This window comes from Hyla sarda, chromosome 2 (assembly GCF_029499605.1).
Source record: "Hyla sarda isolate aHylSar1 chromosome 2, aHylSar1.hap1, whole genome shotgun sequence".
In the NCBI taxonomy this organism is placed as follows: domain Eukaryota; kingdom Metazoa; phylum Chordata; class Amphibia; order Anura; family Hylidae; genus Hyla; species Hyla sarda.
In genome coordinates, this window is record NC_079190.1 from 375,536,106 (window position 1) to 375,560,382 (window position 24,277).

At 41.4% G+C, this 24,277-nt stretch overlaps 1 protein-coding gene across 7 annotated transcripts in view; it reads right to left on the reverse strand.

The window, feature by feature from the left end:
* Positions 1–24,277, reverse strand: part of RAP1GAP2 (RAP1 GTPase activating protein 2) — an 882,491-nt gene that overhangs the window by 122,105 nt on the left and 736,109 nt on the right. For all 7 annotated transcript variants that reach the window (XM_056558445.1, XM_056558442.1, XM_056558446.1 and 4 more), the window contains 4 exons: positions 23,465–23,509; positions 10,096–10,128; positions 7,026–7,235; positions 1,282–1,385 (listed from right to left, as the gene is read on the reverse strand). In XM_056558445.1, the coding sequence (XP_056414420.1) occupies positions 1,282–1,385; positions 7,026–7,235; positions 10,096–10,128; positions 23,465–23,509 (392 nt within the window). The remainder of the gene's footprint in view (positions 1–1,281; positions 1,386–7,025; positions 7,236–10,095; positions 10,129–23,464; positions 23,510–24,277) is intronic.

Sequence of the window (24,277 nt, forward strand, 5' to 3'; positions counted from 1 at the left end):
GTATTTCTGTTTTTTAATCTGACAGTGCCCATTCAACTTTTAGTTCAAGCCCATTTTGCAGAAGAACATGTAAGCTGATTCCTAAACATGGAAAAAGGAGCAGAATATTATTTTGGCCTGTTCAGGGAGAGTATAAAAGGACCAGTGGGAGAGGCCATATCTGTAAGCGTAGGGTCACATGTAGCGTATTTTGCTGAGTATTTGCTGCTGCATATTTTTATACCCATTGATGGGTAACAAAATCATCTGCATATTTTGCTACCCATAGACTTCAATGGGACAGCAAAATAGAGCACATGTGACTCTACCCTAATAAAGTTTTCTTTAACGTATGTATGATTTAAAGGTTTAAATCGGTACTCCGGCCCTAAAACATCTTATTCCCTATCCAAAGAACAGGGGTTAAGATGTCTGATTATGGGGGTCCCGTCCCCTCCCATAGACTTGCATTGCAGGGGCGGGGCATGAGGTCACACGGGGCGGGGGCGTGACGTCACAATACTCCGGCCCCGTAGTCGTAACCCGGCAGACTCTGAGGCTGCACTGCGTGCAGCTCCCAGAGGTGGGTGCTGCATGCGAGATAGCAGGGGTCCCCAGCGGCAGGACCCCCGCGATCAGACATCTTATCCCCTGTCCTTTGGATAAGGAATAAGATGTCTTAGGGCTGGAGTACCCCTTTAAGTCCAAGTGCCTGGGTATCCAGCAGTTTAAAGCAAACAGGAAAACTGGTGTAAGGCTATGTTCACATAGAATAATTTCTGCAGGGAACTCTGCATGAAAATTCTGCAGAAATTCACTTCAATTGGATTCCTGCTGCAGAAATTCTGCTGTGTGAATGGGACAGCAGAATCCCATTGAAATGTATTGACTATGAATTCATGCAGAATTTTCATGCAAAGCCCTATGCAGAAATTCTGGCGTGTGAACATAGCCAAAATACACACATGGCTGTATAGGGCTTCTCACCATAATTCTAGGTTTGCCTTTTTTTTTTTTCTAGTGCTTTCCAGTGCCAAAGTATAAACCTTTTTGTTCATTTGTAAATGAGGCTCAACATTCCAGGGGGCCAGTCAGTGTCCTGTTTAACTAGTGACAAGTCAGTCAAACAGGGTAGACGGAAGCAAGGCAGTACAGAGGAGTGGAATACGAGGATATAGGCTGGACTTGCCTCGGCTCCTGCTGTGCTGGTGAACACTCTCTGGGCTATCTATTCGAATTTCAATTTTTTATATTAGAGAAATCTCTGCTATTTTATCCAAAACCTACATCTATTGTACCCACCTGAGTATAATTCTTAAATATTCTATGCTGTCGGCTTCTTCACATTTAATAGATAGGATCAAGTTCCCAAGGCTGCTGCCAGTGCAATAAAAGTTTAGATGGTCCTAAAATCAAAAAGACAAAAAGACCATGATAACATAGAAAACTCAACATTACAAAAAACAATGGACATTTTCCATTCAGGTATCATGAAATATAAAGCATTTGTGTTCTTGTATGTGCTAAACTGAATCAATTTATCCAAAGGGAAAATCCATAAACTTGTAATAATGTTTAGACAGAGAGACTTCCTTTCTATATGTAATCCTTAAAGCGTACCCGTCAGATCCAACAACATTTTTTTTTTAATATAGTACAGTGCCTAATCCTGACCATGTACATCTAATTTTTATGTGTCTAGCACCTTTATTTATTTTTTTATTACACTTTTAATTTAGCTCACTAGTTTGAAATCCTCTCAAAGGGAGGGGGTGTGGCCTCACTGTGCAGGTCTCCGCCCCCTCCCTCAGTATACTGTCTGATCACATCTCCCCTAGCATTAGCAAAACTACAACTCCCAGCTTGTGCTCACTGACAGTAGCGGGACACGAGCTGACAGTGGGAGGATTTTTCCTCCAGGAGAGAGCCCTGCGCTCACAGCTGTCAATCAAGGAAGTGTGTCCATGACATAGGTGATGATGCATGGACACAGCAGGACTAGTATGTGTCCAATAGTGTTGAGCGGCATAGGCCATATTCGAATTTGCGATATTTCGCGAATATATGGCCGAAAAATTCGCATATGCAAAAATTAGCATATGCAAAAATTTGCATACAAGCGAAAATTCGCATATGTGAAAATTCGCATAAGCAAAAGTTAGCATAAGCTAGTACGCCAGTCTCTTACAGTAGTATTAGAGCCTTCTTTACACCACACAAGCTGGAAGCAGAGAGGGATGATCACTGTGATGTGTACTGTGAAAAATAAAAACATTTTAAAAAACGAATATTCGTAATTGCAATTATATATAGTGCTATATTCGCGAATATTCGCAAATTTGCGAATATGCGATATTCGCAAATAAAATTTGCGTTGCAAATATTTGCGAGCAACACTAGTGTCTAAGCAGGGGGGGGGCAGTTGTTTGATTGGCTTTTTCAGTATGAAATACCGAACATTTTCTCATGAAAGCAATTGCAAAACCTATTGGTTATACATGCTTTACAACATATCAAAAGTTTTTGTATCTGACAGTGCCCATTTAAAGTCAGATTTGTCTAATTCCAATACAATTGAATATCAGTGCTTCCATTCTTTTTGTCCGTGTCAAATCCCAGGATATAGAACTTATCTGGTAGATAAATATACAGGCCTTTATGAATACATGGAAAAACCAAGAAGCAAATTAAACATGTTTAGAAAAAGTTGCCTGAGGATATATGGAAACCAATAAAGTCATTTGAAGGTGGAAGTCTTTTCCAATTTAAGATACAATAACTATTAATGCTAAATTACATCAAATCCTGAATAAAGAGAAAAAACAATCAATAGTGTTCATCACTTTGTCATTTATAAGAACTTGCACCTAGACCTTATTTCCTTCCAGAGCTATAATAAGAAAAGGAAGAGTTATAGATAGAAAGTAATTCACCACCTTAAAGACTATAACAATTGAAATATATAAGGCTGTCGCATGGTGTGTCCTCCTTTGAACTAAAATGAATTTATGCAGCAAATTAATGGTTTCTATTATAGATAATAAGCTCTTCAAGCTCAGTTATAACTCTAGAAGGCAATAATGTTTATACAGTATTTTTTCAGGTGTATTTTATATGTAATAATTCTGCCTCGTCACTTTTTAAAGGGGTGCTACCGTGGAAAACTTTTTTTTTTTTTAATCAACTGGTACCAGAAAGTTAAACAGATTTGTAAATTACTTCTATTAAAAAATCTCAATCCTTCCAGTACTTATTAGCTTCTGAATACTACATAGGAAATGATTTTCTTTTTGGAACACAGAGCTCTCTGCTGACATCATGACCACAGTGCTCTCTGCTGACATCTCACATCTGTCCATTTTAAGAACTGTCCAGAGTCGGAGAAAATCCCGATAGCAAACATATGCTGCTCTGGAGAGTTCCTAAAATGGACAGAGATGTCAGCAGAGAGCACTGTGCTCGTGATGTCAGCAGAGAGCACTGTGTTCCAAAAAGAAAATAATTTCCTCTGTAGTATACAGGCCCTAAAAAGTACTGGAAAGATTAAGATTTTTTAATAGAAGTAATTTACAAATCTGTTTAACTTTCTGGCATCAATTGATTTAAAAAAAAAAAAAAAAAAAAAAGCTTTCCACGGGAGTACCCCTTTAAAGGGCCAACACTTTCAATTTTAACCTTTTTACTATTTATAAAATTATAGAAGATTTTGGGGTTAGTTTTAGTTTATTTAGCAATGTGTCTCTCTGTCTCCCGTTTTGCTGCCTTTATCTGTTTTTTACATTTTTTTTTCCAGTAGTGAATTGTCTCTGTAGCCGTCATTAGGACCCACATGGGTAAAGGGAAATGAGAGACAACTTAATCAAAACCCCGTAATGAACGAGTACAGGAATGAACAGCACTGCTGAGCTTCTTAATACCTGGCCAGCTGTATAGCTACAGAGAAATTGCTCAGTGAAAACATTCCCTGGGAAGGAGTTCATGACAGAACTACAATTTATTATTAACGTACTGTACAAGCTTATATCCTCTCAAGCCTCTCAAAATCCCATAATGACAACAACTACATCCCAATCTACAGTCTAGGTTTAGATGTACAATATTTAGCTATATATGTATATATATATATATATACATATATATATATATATATATATATATATATATACATACACACACACACCGTACTCGAGTATAAGCCGACCCGAATATAAGCCGAGGCCCCTAATTTCTCTCCAAAAACCCAGGAAAAGTTATTGACTCTACTATAAGCCTAGGGTGGGAAATAAATCATCCCCCCCATCATCCAGACTCCCGTCATTAACACCCTCCATCATCATCACCCTGTCATTATCACCCCCGTCATCATCACCCTGTCATCATCCAGACCCCCGTCATCATCACCCCCATCATCATCCCCCCCTTCATCATCACCGCCTGTCAATCCCTTCATCAGTGGTCTTCAACCTGCGGACCTTCAGATGTTGCAAAACTACAAACCCCAGCATGCCCGGACAGCCATCGGCTGTCCGGGCATGCTGGGAATTGTAGTTTTGAAACATCTGGAGGTCCGCAGGTTGAACACCACTGCGACCTTCGTCATCATCCAGACCCCCCTTTAGTTTTCTACTCACCTGCCCTCAGTGGGGAGGAAGGGTGAGCTGGTCCGGGCTATCTATGCTGCAGGGACCGTCCGGTGGGGAGGGTTAGACGTTCCGGACTGTCCATCTTCACCGGGAGGCCCTCTTCTCCGCTCCGGGCCTTGACGACGACGCACAGGGACGTTCATGCGCAGGGACATTAAGAACGTCTGCTGCGCACAGACGTCTCTCTGCGTCGTCGTCAAGCCAACGTCACTAGTCTGGGGCCGTCCCGGAGCGGAGAAGAGGGCCTCCCGGTACCCAAGGCATAGGTTTTAGAAGGGCCTGCCCTCCATATATTTAGGCTGGGTTCACACATAATATTTTGGTCAGTGTTTTGGTCACTATTTTTAGGCCCCCTTTACATCATATTTTCAGCGCTCCATAGTGCCTTAAATCAGTGTCCTGTCAAAAAGAGATGCCCACATGCAGTCTGACCTGGACTTTATTGGGCCCAGCATAGGCTAATTGTGACTATGTTTGTTCCACTTTCCAAGTTACTCTGTATGTGCAGGACTCAGCACTACCGCATCCTTTTTTGCCAAGATGCCAGTATACAGCCCAATGGAGCCCTGAAAACGTAATGTGAACATCACTTTAGAGACAACTAGGAGTGGACCTAACACAGAAAAACCATAATGGAATCTATTTGGATACACTGCTGGTTTTGTCTAAAAATACCGACCAAAGTACTTTATATTAACCCAACCTAATACCCACCATACACCCATATGCTTTACATAACAGCTGCCCAAACCACAGATTTCCGACAGATGTCACAGATGTGGTGATGGGGGATACTTTTCTGCCAGAGGTGTCTGGTTGCAGTCTAATCCCCTCTTTACATTAAAACACACAGATTTAGGAAAGCAAAGCGTGAATGTTTAAGGCAGAAGCGGGAGAGATAGCTGCCGGCCAAATGGATGTTCAGCCAACAGCTATCTCATGTGTATGGAAATGAATGCGTATGGCCAGCTATCATTTTAAAGCTCCGTGCCGCACGTGTTTAATGCTACATCCCTACACAGCTGCTTCACTCTCTAGGGAATGCCAGCTGATTATAGTTGGCACCTGTTAACCAGTGAATGTCTATTACTGCCTGACAGGTGGCATTCCCATTCCCTTACCAATGAACGCACAAAAAGTGTGGATATCATTTTGTTCGGGTTTTCAGCATAGTTTATGGAAAAATAAAGGATGTCATTACAAAATACAAAAGCCTTTATATAGTTCTATATATGGAGAAATAAAGAGCTCTGAAAATGTGAAAAAAAAATGGCCTGGTCCATAAAGGGGTACTCCGCTGCTTAGCGTTGGGAACAAACTGTTCTGAACGCCAGGAGTTCATGACGTTATATCCCCACCCCCTCATGATGTCACACCCCGCCCCCTCAATGCAAGTCTATGGAAGGGGGCGTGACATCCGTCACGCCCCCTCCCGTAGACTTGCATTGAGGGGGTGGGGTGTGACATCATGAGGGGGCGGGGCTATGACGTCACGAGCTCCCAGCATCGGCTCCAGTGTTCAGAACAGTTTATTCCAAACGCTAAGCAGCGTAGTACCCCTTTAACTACATTCAGATTAGGTTTGTTATCCCCCTCTCAGACCAGAGACATTTTCAGATTTTTTGGGACTCGCATATTTGGAAGGTATAATGTGTCTTTTTATATGATTATTCAAATAATTTGTGCACCATTTTTTCTGTGATAGTGAGTGGCTGATCTTCTAACAAACGAATGGCTTGAGTCCATGAGACTCCTCTCTTTTTGGGCTATTCTCTACTATAGCTTATAGTGCATATATATACTCGATATGCCCAAAAAGGGATTATGACAAGGGTTAACCTGAGATAGGCCTCTTTAAAGTCAAAGACAACCCAGAAAAGATTTTGGCCTTGGCATTTTTTATACATATTTTTATACATATTAATTTTATTTAATCTAGCCTCTAAGTCAGCACAAATATAACAAACCACATATATTTAAAAGCTCTTTAACATGGGCCAATGATAAAGCGTTTCTAGGAATGCTAGGTCCCAATGATCTGCAAGTAGAGATGAGCGAACTTACAGTAAATTCGATTCGTCACGAACTTCTCGGCTCGGCAGTTGATGACTTTTCCTGCGTAAATTAGTTCAGCTTTCAGGTGCTCCGGTGGGCTGGAAAAGGTGGATACAGTCCTAGGAAAGAGTCTCTTAGGACTGTATCCACCTTTTCCAGCCCACCGGAGCACCGGAAAGCTGAACTAATTTATGCAGGAAAAGTCATCAACTGCCGAGCCAACAAGTTTGTGACGAATCGAATTTACTGTAAGTTCGCTCATCTCTATCTGCAAGTGTAAAAGGGCCATAAGAGATTATATGTAAATGTAAAGTGTATTGTGAAAAGTATTGAAAAAAAAACACTTACCTTTCCCAAAAAGTGCTTTCTGTATGCCTGAGCTGAACCTTTATATTCTAGTTTATATCCATATGTGCTGGGGCTAATGGGTTCTTCCTCTTCATCACATATACTGCTGTCTGAGGAAGTTGGAGTACTTATATTTTCTGGATCTTCTATCCAATAACCCCCAAACTGAGGCAGGATTATGAGAGGGTAAGTGGTGTCCTTCTCCAGGATCTAAAATGTAGAAGAATAAACAGGAAATACTTTCATTTTCACTGAGTGGCCTGACGAAGCGCGTTCTCGCCCGAACACGGTCCATTTGCCCAACCCCCCACGCCAATCCTCTCTCCCGCACTGTGTTTGTTACCTGCTCCAATATTGAATAAAGCCTGAAGATTTTGCAAGCTTCTATTGGGTGAGTGCTCCGATTTATTCTTCTGCACGCGCTATTTTATTTTAATAGTTCGGACATTTACGCACACGGCGATACCAAATATGTCTATTAAATGTATTTTTTACGCTTTTTGGGGGTAAAATAGGAAAAAATGGACGTTTTACTTTTTTATTGGGGGAGGGGATTTTTCCCTTTTTTTTTACTTTTACATTTTTTAACATTTTTTTTTACACTTGAATAGTCCCCATAGGGGACTATTCATAGCAATACCATGATTGCTAATACTGATCTGTTCTATGTATAGGACATAGAACAGATCAGTGTTATCGGTCATCTTCTGTTCTGGTGTGCTCGATCTCAGACCAGAGCAGAAGACGGCGGGAGCCGGAAGGAGGAAGGTGAGGGGACCTCCGTGCGGCTTTCTGAATGATCGGATCCCCGCAGCAGCGCTGCGGGCGATCCGATCATTCATTGAAATCGCGTACTGCCGCAGATGCCGGGATCTGTATTGATCCCGGCATCTGAGGGGTTAATGGCGGACGCCCGCGAGATTGCTGGCGTCAGCCATTGCCTTCGGGTCCCTGGCTGCGATCAGCAGCCGGGATCAGCCGCGCATGACACGGGCATCGCTCCGATGCCTGCGGTTATGCACAGAACGTAAATGTACGTCCCGGTGCGTTAAGTACCACCGCACCAGGACGTACATTTACGTCCTGCGTCCTTAAGGGGTTAAAGGGGTACTCCCCTGGAAAACATTTTTTTTAAATCAACTGGTGCCAGAAAGTTAAATAGATTTGTAAAGTACTTCTATTTAAAAATCTTTATCCTTCCAGTACTTATCAGCTGCTGTATGCTCCACAGGAAGTTTATTTCGTTTAGAATTTCCATCATGTCTGACTACAGTGCTCTCTGCTGACACCTCTGTCCTTGTCAGGAACTGTCCGGAGCAGGATAGGTTTGCTATGGGGATTTGATTCAACTCTGGACAGTTCGTAAAATGGGCAGAGGTGGCAGCAGAGAGCACTGTGGTCAAACAGAAAGGAAATTCACAAAGAAAAGAATTTCCTCTGGAACATACAGCAGCTAAGTACTGGAAGGGTTAAGATTTTTTAATAGAAGTAAATTACAAATCTGTATAACTTTCTGGCACCAGTTGATTTACAAAAATGTTTTCCCGTGGAGTACCCCTTTAAGTAACATCTCATAGAGGAAGATTAGCTCAATATAATTAAACCAATGGCCTTTTGGATCTACTTTGAGAAAGAATCTCCAAAAAAGGACAAATGGGGTCTTGACGACACTTTAGGGGTTTCACAGGACCCAAAGAAGTTAAAAGAAAGGCAAGAATCCTAGGAAAAAGTATCTTACAGATTTGCAAATTCAAATGTATAACCTTTTAGCAAAATCAATAGTAAGGGTCTATTCACACAGCAGAATTGCAGCTTGCCAAATTCCACCTCAAATTAAAACATATAGACTTCTATGGGATTCAGCACTACCATTCACACTTCTGAATTTCCACTTGCGGAAATTCAGAAGTGTGAATGGGAGTGCAGAATCCCATGGAAGTCTATGGGCTTTAATTTGAAGCGGAATTCCGCAAGCGGAAATTCTGCTGTGTGAGTAGACCCTTAGTGTCACAAACACTCCTGTCCATACTCCTGAAGTCTTAGGCTGGGATGTGCCCCTGTGGGGAATGTGTTTGTGTTACACAGGTGACCAGTTCTGGTGACAGTGTTTCACTTTCTCCCTGTCGAGCACACTTAAATGGGTGTCTGCTGACCACATTTTTGAATTTCTGTGTGTTCCTGGACTTATGAACCCCTGCCTCCTTCTGACTACCACTACTGAGATAAAGATTTGGACCTTACATGACCTACTGTTCTGACCTGGCTTGACTTCTGGTATTGTGCTTGACAGTTAGTCAAAGAAAAAGGGTGTAGTGCAGGACCTGGGCATTGTTGGGAGGGCAACACGGGATCACTAGTAAAGAAGATTTTATGGTATTTTTATCATAGTTGAAAGAGTATTTTTCACATATATTATAAATTCCCAGAAAGCTTCTTTGGCCCCATTTATATGGTTTCTGAGCGGAATCCGGTGGCAAAATTCCACTCGGAAATTGCCCTGCAGCAGACTACCATTGTTTTCAATGGTTTTCACAGGGCAAAATTTCCAATTCCGCACTCAGTAATGCATTGTCGTCTATGAAGATGGCACATTTCCAAGTAGTCCTAGAGCCGGCTTCTTCTGCTGGTACCTGCCATCTGTGCAATATCCTGACGGAATTTTTCCGGACAGAAATTACCGCCGTGTGAATGGGGTCTTAAAGTATCAAAGGAATTTATTTAATTATGTTATGGTCAGCTATAGGTTTTATTTAGCTCTATTACAATGGTTGCACCTTTTATCCACATACACTAATGAAGTCTGCAAAATGTAGGTTGAAAAGCTAATATACCGTAAAAAAAAAAAATTATAATAATAAATTTGATGACAAGAACTGTGTCAGGCTAGCTAATATTATATAAAATATACTACCACCTTTGGAAAACCATCTGTGCTCAGCTTGTCATATTTTACATAATGTAAAACAACGTGTTATAGTCTTTTAAACATTGCATTGTTGTTGCCCACAATTCAGCACTTTTCTCTTAATAGAAGAAGAGAGTATAATATTTGTGATATATAAAGGATTACCTCTTCAATGCTGGGATATGGTATGTAGTCATCCTGTAAAAAGAAAGGAAAGACATATGTAGTCATTCATACTAATACTTCAAGGGGGAGATTTTTTGTTGTTGTCTTTGGAAAACTTGTTTTAATGTCATTTATTTTTGCATTGGTTTTGCTTACGTGCGAAATATTTATCATAATACCGCAATTGGGTTGATAAACTTGGCGCACCTAAGCAAAAAACAATAGACATCCGAACACCATTTTCTATGATTCTTGTCTGCTTTCTGACTTTTCTGCACAAAAAGTCTGATTAAAGGGGTACTCAGGCGCTAAGACCTCTTATCCCCTATCCATAGAGGATAAAATAGAGGATAAGATGCCTGATCGCGGGGGGGGGGGTCCCGCCGCTGGGGACCCCCATGATCTTCCACGCCGCACCCCGGTAGAATAAGCCCCCGGAGCGTGCTCGCTCCGGATCTGATTACTGGCAATCATGGGGACGGAGAATAGTGACGTCACGGCTCCGCCCCGTGTGAAGTCACGCTCCACCCCCTCAATGCAAGCCTATGGAGGGGGCATGGTAAATCCGTTACCACTGCAAGTTAAAAACTGAAATTGACTTTTGCAAGATGGCTTGTAGCTTTTTTGCTTACTGTGTGAAGTCGCTTTATTGCTTTTAGGGCACATGTTCCGATTATAAGCAAAACAAAACAAAAAAATCTCTAAAGACAATAATAAATGGCCCCCTATGACACATGGAAGGACACAATAGTGAATAAAACTTGTTGATTGTCAACCTACACCAAACAAAATGAAATATAGTCCTAATAATAACACAGCCCCATTTCTCCGTTAACACTTGAGTGTTTATCCATAAGGTTTGTCTCTTCTGTAATTGACCTCAAGTAACTGAATAACTGATGACAAATGGTCTTGTTTCCATATGGGTTTTCAATCTGTCACCCATTAACCTCAATGATAAGGACAAATGATGAATCATGGAAATGGATGCACCTAGAGAAATAAAAAGGATCCATACACATATCATTAGAATTATTGGCAAAAGCCAAACTGTACCAGAAGTAACCAGTGAAGACATAGTAACCCATGTAGATATAATATAACTGAATAGCCTATAATGGGACAGCAATTCACTATTTAATCTGCCAATTAAAACATAGAAAAATAGACATAATCTAAAAAATGAAGTATAAAAATGGGGAATGGAGAAATATTTCATTTTCTTGAAAAATTTCAGGGGTGCCAACATTTACGGCCATGACCGTATAATCCTATTATCTATTACACTGTCAAACATTGGGATTGGAAATACATTGTTGTTCTTTCATGTTATTATTTATATGTGAATCTATGGGGTGTCATTCTTTTATTTCCCCATAGGTGGATTCCTACCTCATTTTTATATTATTTTAACATGAAAATAAAGTATATACCTTTTAATTGTAACCCCTGTGGAGTTGGCAGTAGATGGCGGATGGAGCCCTCAAACGAACTAGCATGCTGTTAATTAAGACTGGAGCTGTGATCACATGATTACCAACCATTTCATGAGAGATAATGTTGATTGGTGGAGACTTCGGTCAAATGATTGTGACATCACACAGGTCCTGTGCCATGAGGATTTGCTCAGACGACTACAAGCTTAGCTAGAGAAAAGACGTGCTTCTAGCTGTGAAAGACTGCACCACTGAGACAGCACCTAGCTGAGAGAACTTGCTTCACACAGGACCACACTAGCTGAGAGAGACTTGCTGGCAGAGACAAGCACTGAGTCCAGATGTCTTGTAAATACAGTGAGAGGAGACTGCTGCTGGACTGACCTAGTTAATGGTGTTGTGAGGGTAAGATAAAGCCTCTTCCCTGTTCCACTACAGGGCACCTGTCTCCTTACTCAAAGTAAAGACTCTGAGGTTCAGTGGCGGATAGTACAACACAGGCTGCTTCAGTGACTCTGCGGAGCAGGACTTTAATAGGGGCTCCAACACTCCTATGTGCACTATCGGCCATTAAGGCAAAGATAAGGGGGTGGGCCGCAGGTGTACTAGTGGGTGGGTGAGGAAAATTCACACTGCATTCCTATCTGTGTTACACTATTTTATTATCCTATGTATGTTTTTCCTTTGCTACTTATTATATAAAGTTAGTTCCCATTAGGCTGTGTCAGTCTCATTGTACCAAGTATGTTCCCAGTGGGACCCCACATTCCTATCCCGGATGCTCCACTGGGTGGAGGCACTGCTGCAGACATGTACCCCAGCTCCCAGATAGCGGAGGCTCAGGATCCGCCTGTCAGGCGTAGTGAGGTAGCTAGGGTAAGGGACCCCAGAGACACTAGGGGGCGCTCCCAAAAACCCGCTACATAACATTGCACAAGTTACTCCAGTTTTCTTAGCTTTTTTGTGTAGTTTGGTAGGAGTTCACACATGGGCTGGTATACATTGGGTGTTACATTGTGGGACTAATACTCTTTCATTTGGTTAATACAGTAAGGGAGAGATTTATCAAAATCTGCCCAGAGGAAAAGTTACCCAGAGTTGCCCATAACAACCAATCAGATTGGTTCTTTCATTTTTAGAAAGGCCTCTGCAAAATGAAAGAAGCAATCTGATTGGTTGCTATGGACAACTCAACAACTTTTCCTCTGGACAGGTTTTGATAAATCTCCCCCTAAGTGCTTACCTGCCACTTAGTCACTCATTTGCCTTTGTTTCTTGTTTTGTATATTTCATATAAAGGCATATAGGGGGATATTTATCAAAACCTGTGCAGATGAAAACTTGCCCAGCTGTCCTTAGAAACCAATCAGATTGTTTCTTTTTCTTTAAAGAAGACCTGTAAAAATGAAAGAAGCAATCTAATTGGTTGCTATGGGCAACTGGGCAAATTTTTCTTTGCATAGGTTTTGATAAATATTCCCCATAGAATTTTTTTTTTGCCACATGGAAACAAAAATCACAACCTTCTGTATCAGGCTCTGTATCACAGATACTGATTGAGAAGTATTACCTCTATGGAGGGGGAGGGGGGGTCTTCACAATATAGTATACCTTCATTGCATATAGAGTCCCTATGATCCTTTGGATTATATAGGATAAAAAAAAATGGATGCTTTCTTCCAGGGCCTCATTCACTTTAGTGGAGCTGAGCTTCAATACCAGAACCAACTCAAGGATAGGTGTAATGCTATTTCTAAAACAAAGCAGCCACGTTTAATTGAATCTTAGGGACTGTTCACATCACATTAACCGGGAAAGTTTCAATGTACACACTAGAGGGTCCTTTTGTTCAATGTCTGGCTGGTATCATACCATTGGGTGCTTTATGGGCTATTTCCTGGGGTCCATGATGTGGAGGCAATCCAGGAGGCCTGGTGTGGTAACCCAGTACAGAATAACGTGTTCTTCTATACTCCTGCCCATTTTGTGTGGCAGATGCTGCTTCAATGTCCGTCTTGGGCCCACATACATCAGGACTTTATATTTCACAGTATAACGCAATGTTGTGCAATGGTTAATGTATTGGTATTTTCTATGTACTTGTCACTTTAAACCTTAAACCTGTTATTAAGGACCTTGTTGTTAGGGGGGTATGCAGAGGTGAATCATGTGACTTAGCTGCCCAATGGCACTTCTGCAAATCTGCTCCATATATGGTGTAACCAGAGTTCAGAGTTCAGTTTATGAGAGAAGTCTAAAGAGTCTGGGAGGTGATTCTGAAGAAGGTCTAGTCCATGCATCTACTACAAGTTAACCCTGCGCCTGGGAGAAAGTCAAAGTGTGGCGGTAAACACTAAAGTCCGGGGATCAATTCAAGTCAAGTTAGTCAAGTCAAAGTAGCTACAGTCTAGCGTGGGTTGCATACAAGTCAAGCCATTCTTACACAGCACAATCAACAACAAGTCCCAAAAAGCCGATAAGCTTCCCAAAGTTCACCCTGCATCTCCACCATACTAATCTGAGCTGCAATGGATTGTACCATCTCTGCAACCTCAGTAAAGCCAGTTATCTGTAACCTTGCGTCGGAGTAATTATTTGCCCCGTGCCTGGGACAGGAGAAGTTGGTCTACCTCGTGTGGTGTATAGTTCAACCATGCCCTGGCGTCACAAAAAGGTTAATTCACACACTACCCTCACCCGACACCACACTGGCGTCTCGTGCACTGTTAATAGGATGTTATATGACTGGCAAGGAACCATCTCATCGTCAACAGGGGGAACATGTCCATCTGGGACTGCTGCAGGCTGATCTACAGCCTTCTTAGAGACTATTCCATCTTGGACAGACTAACGCCCCTTTACTTTTCCCATCTTTCCATATTTGTGCTCAGTAGTTTGGCCCTGTGATTTACTGCCCATAATTCCCACCCACTCCTTGATCACAGACTGTAATATTTTGTTGTTATTTTTATAATATATGTAGAAGCAGAGAGTTAGTGTGGCATGTAGTATGATGTATAGCCTAGGGAGCCTGTGCTATATATTGTACTGTCATGCTTTGTATGGTTGTAATTTATTGTGCCTGCGCACACTGACTTGTATGATGACTGAATAGGCCACAAAATAGAAGTTACAGAGAATGCCATGGTTCACAAAGAACTTTATTGCTATCTATTGTACCAATAAAAGGATACAATCTGTTAGATGTTTATGTAATGAGAGGGGGGCGTTTTTGTAAAAGACTCAACCAAATGATGACCTTGTTGAGCTCTAGGCATGGAAAGCAGCATATGGTGAAAAAGATAAAAAGTGACGTCGGTGCAAACCAGTTGGTACTAAACAAAGTGTGGTTATGATGTGCTATCAGACTATTTACTTCCTCCTCCCAAACTAACCTAGGCAGTGTAGTGCCTCAATAATACATTACTCTTCATCATCTTTTCATATGCCTCAATGGTGTGAGCAGCACATAACATAATACTCCACTGTGTACAATCTCACTTACATTATAAATGCAGAACGCACGCTGTAAAACAAAGTTGAGCTTTTATTAAGCCAGATGGCGAAGCAAACTATTCACTATACCAACAAGTTGATTCTGAAGGTAAATCAATAAAAGAGAACTGGGAATTCAGACAATTTGCTAAAGAATGTGCGCTATTATTTATACAGTACAAGCACAACAATGCCACATGGAAGCTATGCCATTAGCCTAGTGTACTCAGTATAATTCCTAAGGTCAAGCTCACATAATGCATTAATGCATTTGCAGAATTTTTTCTCTCTCTCTTTTTTTGTCATTGTTTGCTAAAACACACCGGCCAGATGTTTGTTGTTCATCAATAAGAGAATATAAAGTCCTCAAAGGGAACCTTTCATTAGTTTCATGCTGCCCTTCATGTAAAGGTTTATGATTTAAGCTAAAATGTTGCAGCATTTAAAGGGGTTATCCACCATATGGTGACTTTAGTACTTACATGTGAGACAGTAATGGACATGCTTAGGAAGGATTGATTCTTGTCTTGGGGCTAAATGGCTGTGTTGTGAGTCCGCCATAACGCTGCTGAATTCTTTTTGTGAAATAGCTATTTCCTGTTGGAGTCCCCTCCCTTCAACTACAAGTCCCAGAATCCCTTGTTTGTAGGTGTGAGGTCACTTTTCTTCCTCTCACACATCAGTCATTCACCCTTTGCAGCACACCTGAGCTATGTGTGCTGTTTATGAAGCTACAATTTCCTGCTTGCCCTGTGGAGAATGATCTACTTCCCACCCATCAGTCACTCCACCCATTGAAAGAGACATTTCAACATCTGACTAGTGATATAATGTCTCAGACTGCACTGCAACCTGGGAAAACCTAAGACAACACTCATTTTGTATGCTAAAAAAAACACATTGGGACAAAGATCACAGAAGAATTGCAAGACCAGACATTAAACACAGGTACATACACTATATTATGAACTACACTAACTTTACAGCCTCTATAGCACAATCAAATAAAAAAATAAAAAATCATGGAATACCCCTTTAAGAGGATCATAGTTTTAACTGATAGTTTGATTTATGGATCCTTCTCTATACACAACTAGGAAGAGATCTACCAATCAGGGCTGGTAGAGCATGGAGAAGCCACCGGGGACTGAATGTCACAATGTGAATCATAGATTGTTCAGATAAGGGAGCATGAAGCCAATAACATGTTCTCTTCAACAGATTTTTGACTTCAGAAATACCATAGTCCATCCCAGTCTTGAGATATAAACCTTTTAGTTATTATGCAAATGAGGATAAAAAATCAAGTGGGTGTTCCCCAGCATGGCAAGAGCCCAGTTATGTCCAACCAACTAGCCCGCCCGGTTGCATTCACCTACCCCATGTGACTGACAGCCACTAGATAAAGGGGACATGGCCTAGACTGACCTGGGCTCTTGCCTTGCTGGGAAACACCCCCCTGGGCTTAGGAGCCTCATTTGTATAATAATAAAACTAAAAGGCTGATATCTTTGCATTAGAAAAGATAATGGAAAAAGGTATATCCAGAATCCTGATGAAAACCTCTCTCTAGCCATGTGGTTATTTACACCAAAGTTTTCCTACTGACAGGTATGCTTTATAGGGGTACTCTCGTGGAAAAAAAAATTTTTCTTTTGTTTTTGAATTTCTTTTCTGTCTGACCACAGTGCTCTCTGCTGACACCTCAGTCCATGTCAGGAACTGTCCAGAGCTGGACAGTTCCTGACATGAGGAGGCATGTCTGTTTTACTTTCTGGCACCAGTTGATTTTTAAAAAAAAGTACCGCTGTAGTAACACTTTAAAGGGGAACTGCTGCAAAAAGTAACTTATCTCATATCAACAGGATAGAGGATAAGTGTCAGACCGTGAGTGGGCCCCAGAAGGTCACTGGGACCTTCTGCGATCTCCTGAACGGGTCCCGACTCTCTGAGAGGAGCGCATGCCAACCCCAGCACACATTCCTCTTAGAAAGTCGGGACCCATTCATGCATGTACTCCATTCATTCTCTATAGGAGTACTGAAGAGACCAAAGTGCTGTGTAGGCATGCTTATGGGACAAATAGGTGTGATTATAGCCTGGAATGCGGTGACTACGGTGTCCTGACTTACAAACAGTGCAGGAGATTAGGAGATTTATAAACTGATTGTCTTCACTTTACCAGAATCAAGCCAGCATGTGAAAGCATGGAAGCAAACATCATCTTTGGGAGTGAAACGTGTTGTTGCTGGTTATAAGGGATCCAAACTGATGACAGATTCCCTTCAAAAAGAAGATTCCAACTATCAGCAGGTATGGGACTCGGTAAGAACATCTGTACTCGGTAAGAACATCTAAATCTCCAGCGCTCCCATAGAAATGAATGGAGTGCATGCCGATCCCAGCACGTGCTCCGCTCAGAAAGCCGGGGCCCATTCAGGAGATCTTGGGGGGTCCCAGCAGTTAAACTCTCCACGATCTGACACTTATCCCTATCCTGTAGATAGGGGATAAATTACTGTGGTGTCAGCGGGGTACAATGCAGGGTAGATGTTATAACCCAAGGGGCAGATGTTATTAACCCCTTCTTGTTGTGACACCAAGGCATGGTTTAGCCTTAACCACCCGAAGATAATACCGCTGGTCCTGGGCTAGGCACGGGGGCAATGAAGACACCGATGCCAAGTTACGGACAAATGGTAGCTTTACTGAGGTTAGACAGATAACACAGTCTATGCAGTACAGACAGAATCCCAAGGAGGTGACCAGTGACACAGGGGGACCTCGCAGGCTTGCTGGGACTTGCAGTAGGTAGAGACACTTTAGTGCAGGCCACGGTGACTAGACAATTGACTAAACTGATGACTGACATGTGACTGACAAGATGATGACTTTAGCTTACTTGAGCTGACTTTGTGGCTGCAGACTTTAGGCTTGAGGCCTCCAATGCTCTGGACACACACACTGAGATGACTGCACTGACCTCAGCAGGAGAAAGAATGCTGGAAGAGAGAGATTGCAGCCCCTCCCCTGATTATATAGGGAGGCGGTGCAAGGAGCCCATAGGTCACTTGGGGGGGGGGTCACCTGGTCACTATTGTCTCCTGGGTAACAATCACATGATCATAGCAATTAAAGAAACATTACACTTTTAATGTATAACATATGTACACTGTGGGTAACACTGGAGGGGGGGGGGGGGATCATGGGGACATGAAGGGACACTGCCTGATAGGGCAGGAGAGGTACAGGGAAACACCATCCCGTACTGGGCCACCTCATTATTTTTCTCTGCAGTACCCTTTTTTCTATCAAACAACATCAAGTGGTAGTATACAATTCAGTATTACATTCCTGTTTCAGATCAAGCAAAAAAAGAAAAAAATATGAGTCAATTGGAAGAATAACAACACCCAGTTTGCAAAAAATGTTCCTGTGTGAAGATATTGCTGTCATATACATTACGGTGCTTCCTGGTGGTCTCTCAGAATATCTGCCCTATGTGTCCATGCTGGTGCTGCTATTTAGATGTGTCCATGTTTACAAATCGCAAAGTAATCAAATGGGGATAATCCCTTACCAGTGCAATCCTACAGAAAAGCTGGAATTAAAATAAAAAATGCAACACAAATATTTGCAAAAATCCTATTATAAATCTACATATTTTAAATCCTATTATAAATCTACTTATTTTAAAACACATCCTGTATAGAAGGTGTGTAAAGAGAACCTGTTATCAGTATGGACCCCCTGTAACCTGCACCGACACGTTTTACTTGCAAAGAATATGTTTCAAATGCTGGATCAAGTAGTCCCTGGGATGGTGAGACTTTCAGAAGTAGTCACTGTGCCCTTCAATGTAATCACACCTATTTGGCCCATAATTATGCCTACTTAAGCCTGACTATGTTTGTTTGACAGCCTGAGTATGGCACTGACAACACAGACATTGCATACAATGGAGAGGACTGGGCGTGCCCATAGTCTATATGGTTCACCATAAATCGATCAGTAACCTGGACTATAAATATCACCCAAATGGTCAATTTGCCAAAGATCAGTATAAGGCAGCTGCATAATATTCAAATACATAATTATGTTACTACAGTGTTACAGTATTATGAAACTGTCTTATAATACGAAAAATAGACCATTTGGGTAGTATTAACTAAATAGTCCTGTTTTTTAAGTATTTGTGTAGCTTGAGGGTTTAAAACAGGATAGTAAACAGAGAGTGGTGTAGGAATGAGAATAGTTATGAGGTATGTACATTGAAACGTGTATTACCTACTAAAAGCCAAAGAATGTTACAGTATTTATAGCCTTTAAAACATCATTATGGACAGTGCAGTGATCTGGGCAGCATAGGTCAATGGAACAAGTGATGCACCATAACTGCATGTAGGGGGTTTACACAAGAAAATACAATTATAGCAATTTTATTCTAGGCCCCATGATGCAAAACCCAAATGGTTTTTTTAGACAAATATTCAATTTGGCCGATTCGCCGAAAAAATTACTTCTAAACTGTCCCTGCCTGCCTGCAGTGATGTGGGCTTGAGGTCAATGGATTTCCCCTATGCTGATCTGTATATTCAGTAACACTGATTAGTGACATCACAGTGTCTGCTCTCTCTCTAGCCAGAACGAATGCGGGATTGAGGTGAATGGATTCGCAGTATTGTCAGTAACGGTGATTAGTGCGCGCACACAATCTCTGCTCTCGGAAATGCCTGTCTTCGTCAATGGCTGCCGAATATGCAGGGCTGTGACATCACAGGACTGGCTGGATGCTGATAGGCTGCATGCCGCTATGTGATTCAGGGTGATCCCGGCTACCCGCCTTCCCAGACTTCCTTGCCCTATGTCCTCAGACGTGTAGCCGCCATTTTAGCCCTCCGGCCCGCACAAAATGTAGTGAATGAAACGATTCATTACCATGAAGCGAGAGGAAATTAGGATTTGTTCAGAATAAAATTTTTCATGAAATTCGATTACTCTTACTCTGCTTCGATTCGCCCATCTCTAGTGTTTCTTTTTTTTCCAGATGACTTGAAATATATTTTAACATTTTCTCTACTTCAGGCCATATAAGCAGACTTGGTAAAAGGCCAAAATTGGTCCACTACCTGACCCATTTAATTTCCATTTGTCTAAAAGTGGCTAGTATATTTAGTGTTGGCTGAGAAAATCCAGTTGGGATTAGTTTACAGTATCTGCAGACATTCGGAGGATAATGCCTATTCCTTAAATAGATAGTTAAGGCTGACATGAATCCATCTGTGTAATAAGGGGCGAGGTGTCTGCCTGGATCTGAAGCTGCTCTTTGACAAGTGTGATGAACTGAGATGTAACTGCCTGAAATAGTGGATATAATGAAGATAAGGATTTATTGCCTTCCTGCTGCTCGTGTCTGGTAATGGGCTGGAGAAAGAAGCGCTTGCTGTCTGCTTTCTTGCTACCCTGAGGATTCTATGAAAACAATATCCGTTGCTGACAATTCAGAAAAATAGAGAAATGGCCCAAAGGGGAATATTTACGAAACGTATTACCAACTTTTCTAAAGCAAATTTTGGATTCTATTATGATCAGACTCCTGTGTGGAGACCGCAATAGAGTCTCAAAAGTTGATGGTTTTGCCTGTGCTCACATAGACGTATGTTTTATTATTGCCAGTATGTCTTCAACAAGTGATAGCTACAGGGTACATATTCCACAATATAAAATTCAGCAACTAAATGGCAGCATGACCTGCAGAGCCGAGAGAGGGTCATCACACAGCAATGCAAGGGTTATTGCACACAATGAAACAAGAGCCATAACCTATGAAAACAAATCAACACTAACAAATGGCAGGGGCAGGTCCGAGGGGCACATTAAAGGCAGGTGCTATGGGCAAATGTGGGCTTATGGAACACAGATGACTTGCATGTCTTTTTATGTTCCCGCTTTGAAGGTGTTTGAACTTGTAACAAGCTTTAAAGGGGTACTTCGCTGGAAAACATTTTTCAACTGGTGCCAGAAAGTTAAACAGATTTATAAATGACTTCTATTCAAAAATCTTAATCCTTACAGTACTTATCAGCTGTTGTATTATCCAGAGGAAGTTCTTTTCTTTTTGAATTTCCTTTCTGTCTGACCAGAGTGCTCTCTGCTGACACCTCTGTCCATTTTAGGAACTGTCGAGAGTAAAAGCAAATCCCAATAGCAAACCTCTCTGGACAGTTCCTGACATGGACAGAGGTGTCAGCAGAGAGCACGGTCGCCAGACAGAAAATAAATTCAAAAAGAAAGAACTTCCTCTGTATCATACAGCAGCTGATAAGTACTGGAAGGATTAAGATGTTTAAATAGAAGTCATTTACAAATCTGTTTAACTTTCTGGCATCTATTGATTAAAAAATGTTTTCCAGTGGAGTACTCCTTTAAATAAATGATCTTAAAGGGGTACTACTGTGGAAAACTTTTTTTAAATCAACTGGTGCCAGAATGTTTAACAGATTTGTAAATTACTTCTATTTAAAAATCTTAATCTTTCCAGTACTTTTTCCTACAGAGGAAATGGTTTTCTTTTTGGAACACAGTGCTCTCTGCTCACATGATGACCATAGTGCCCTCTGCTGACATCTCTGTCCATTTCAGGAACTGCCCAGAGCAGCATATTTTTGCTATCGGAATTTTCTCCTACTCTGGACAGTTCTTAAAACAGACAGAGATGTCAGCAGAGAGCACTGTGGTGATGATGTCAGCAGAGAGCTCTGTGTTCCAAAAAGAAAACCATTTCCTCTGTAGTATTCAGCAGCTAATAAGTACTGGAAGAATTAAGATTTTTTAATTGAAGTAATTTACAAATCTGTTTAGCTTTCTGGCACCAGTTGATAAAAAAAAAAAAAAAAAAAAGTTTTCCACGGGAGTACCCCTTTAAGAACTCACAGTGTTTAGAAATCTAGTCTGTAATGGCTGGTAAGAAAAAAATATAAAATATAATTAGTTTACCATCTATATTACATCAGGAATGAATATCTAAACATGTGGAAGGGATGGTACTTAGTTCCAAATATAAATGAGGTGCATAAATACTGTAGAATTAAGGAATAAAGGGGTATTCTAACCACAAAACAGAGGATAGGGCATGGGCAGATTTATAGCTGGGGCAGCCGGTCAGGGCATCAGGGTTGCTCAGGCTGCCTGCCAGGCTCTTTTCCATAGAAGTCAATGCATTTTCGAGCAAATTCTTTAGGTGGAGTCCGGAATAAAGATTTCGGCAGTATATGTTGTGTGCACAGTGCAGCAGAATCCCATTTTTTTCTTGCGGATTCCACTCAGATATTCCGTTTTGTGATTTCATACCTTATATGGTGTTATACATAAGTGTTAGGGATATTGCTGAGGTTTGGCAAACCTACCAAGCCAACATTTGAAAAGTTTGCACATCTCTATTAAAGATTACTGCCTTTTCTATGTCACTCTCTTCTCCTGCAGCTCTACGACTTTTCATGGACAGTCAGGAGCATCCTTACGAAGTCACTTGCGGACTGGCTAGACTATCTGGCAGTCCACAAATGGTTAACTGAGTTTTCCAGCTGTCATAAATAAGGACTTATGGACAGCATGAGACACAATGATGTTCCGCCTTGGTCAGCCTATCACTGAGCAGCAGTATGATACATTGGGCCTGGGTGATCCTGGGCCTGGTACGTCACTCTGCAGATCAGGAAGAGAATTGCACCTGGAGACCGGAGAAGGACACCAGAGGCACCATGGGAGTGCTGGAGGTAAGTAGATGTTTATTTATATATATATATTTTTTTTTTATATACCACAAAATGGGCATAGCTAAGAATCCCACACCCCTACCCTCCTGCCGGATAACCACTTTTAAGCTAACTTCAAAAATGCTCAGTAGATCACTGTATCAATTCAAGTCATTTGATGCATATTGCAGTCATAATACAGGCACAAATAACACCTATTTCAATTCATAAACCAAGGGCATTAAATTATAGGAGCAGATTATAAATCCATAAACACTCCTTACAACAAACAGCATTGCAGTGCTGATGTGAAAAGGATTATCCAGGAAAAGGAAACCAGATCTAATGCCTTCCAAAAACAGCACCACCCCTGTCCTCAGGTTGTGTGTGGTATTACAACTTGACTTTCTTCACTTCAAAGGAACTGAGCTGCAATACCACACACAACCTGAGGACAGGGGTGGTGCTGTTTGTTTGTTTTTTAAAGGAAATATCAGCTTCTGGTTAACCTCTTTAACTACCATACCCAGCATACAACTAGAATGACCAATCAAAAAGGGTAACAGAAATCTCAGCAGACGGGAAAATTAACAATGTTGTTATCTGTTTCTCAACATCAGAGTCACGGATGAATTGGTAACATGGATAAATAATACTGTTACATTTTGCTCATGATTCACCCACCTTATTTTTCTGGCTGCTACCTTTCTGCTCTTCCAGTTTTGGGGTCTATAATATGGTGAAAAGAGAATATGAAAAAAATTTATTTCCAAAGTAAGGAACAAATGACCAGCTGAGATAAACATCCAGGATTTAACAATAAGGCTAGGTTCAGACTACGGAATTTCCGACAGAAATTCCGTTTCAAAATTTCCGTCCGAAATTCCGCTTGCTAAAAAGTACATGCGAGTCAATGGGATTTCCGTGCCCCTGTTCAAACTTCGTATTTTTTCACTCGGAATTTGCGTGCCTAATTTCTACTTGAAAATTTCCACATGAAGAAAGGAGGTGCTCTTTCTTCAGATGGATTTCCGCAGCAGAATCCCATTGACTTCAATGGGACTCTCATTTCCCGGCGGATTTTTGTTCGAACGCAGAACGTAGGCAGATTGAAAGCGGATTACATATGGAAAATCCGTATGGATTTGAGTCAGAAATTTTAATATGATCAGCCCACTGGTTCTTGGACTAGCCCACATTCTTCCTTTTAAATACGCCTGGGTCGGGTCATGTGATCACATGGTCCAAAAGGCGGATTTGGTGGCATCATTTCCATTCGAAATAGAGGCCGATTACTCGCGGTAATGACAAAATTACGCATGACACTGAAAAACGCCTTTGGAGGCAAAAAATAGTCGCGGAAAATTTTGCAGACAGACTGTCGGAAATTCCGTAGTCTGCACCTAGCCTTAGCGTCTATTCACATGGCAGAATTTCCTCTCATCTGCCCCAATTCCGCTTCCATTTATGTGTATTTTGTACTGAATTGGTGTGGAA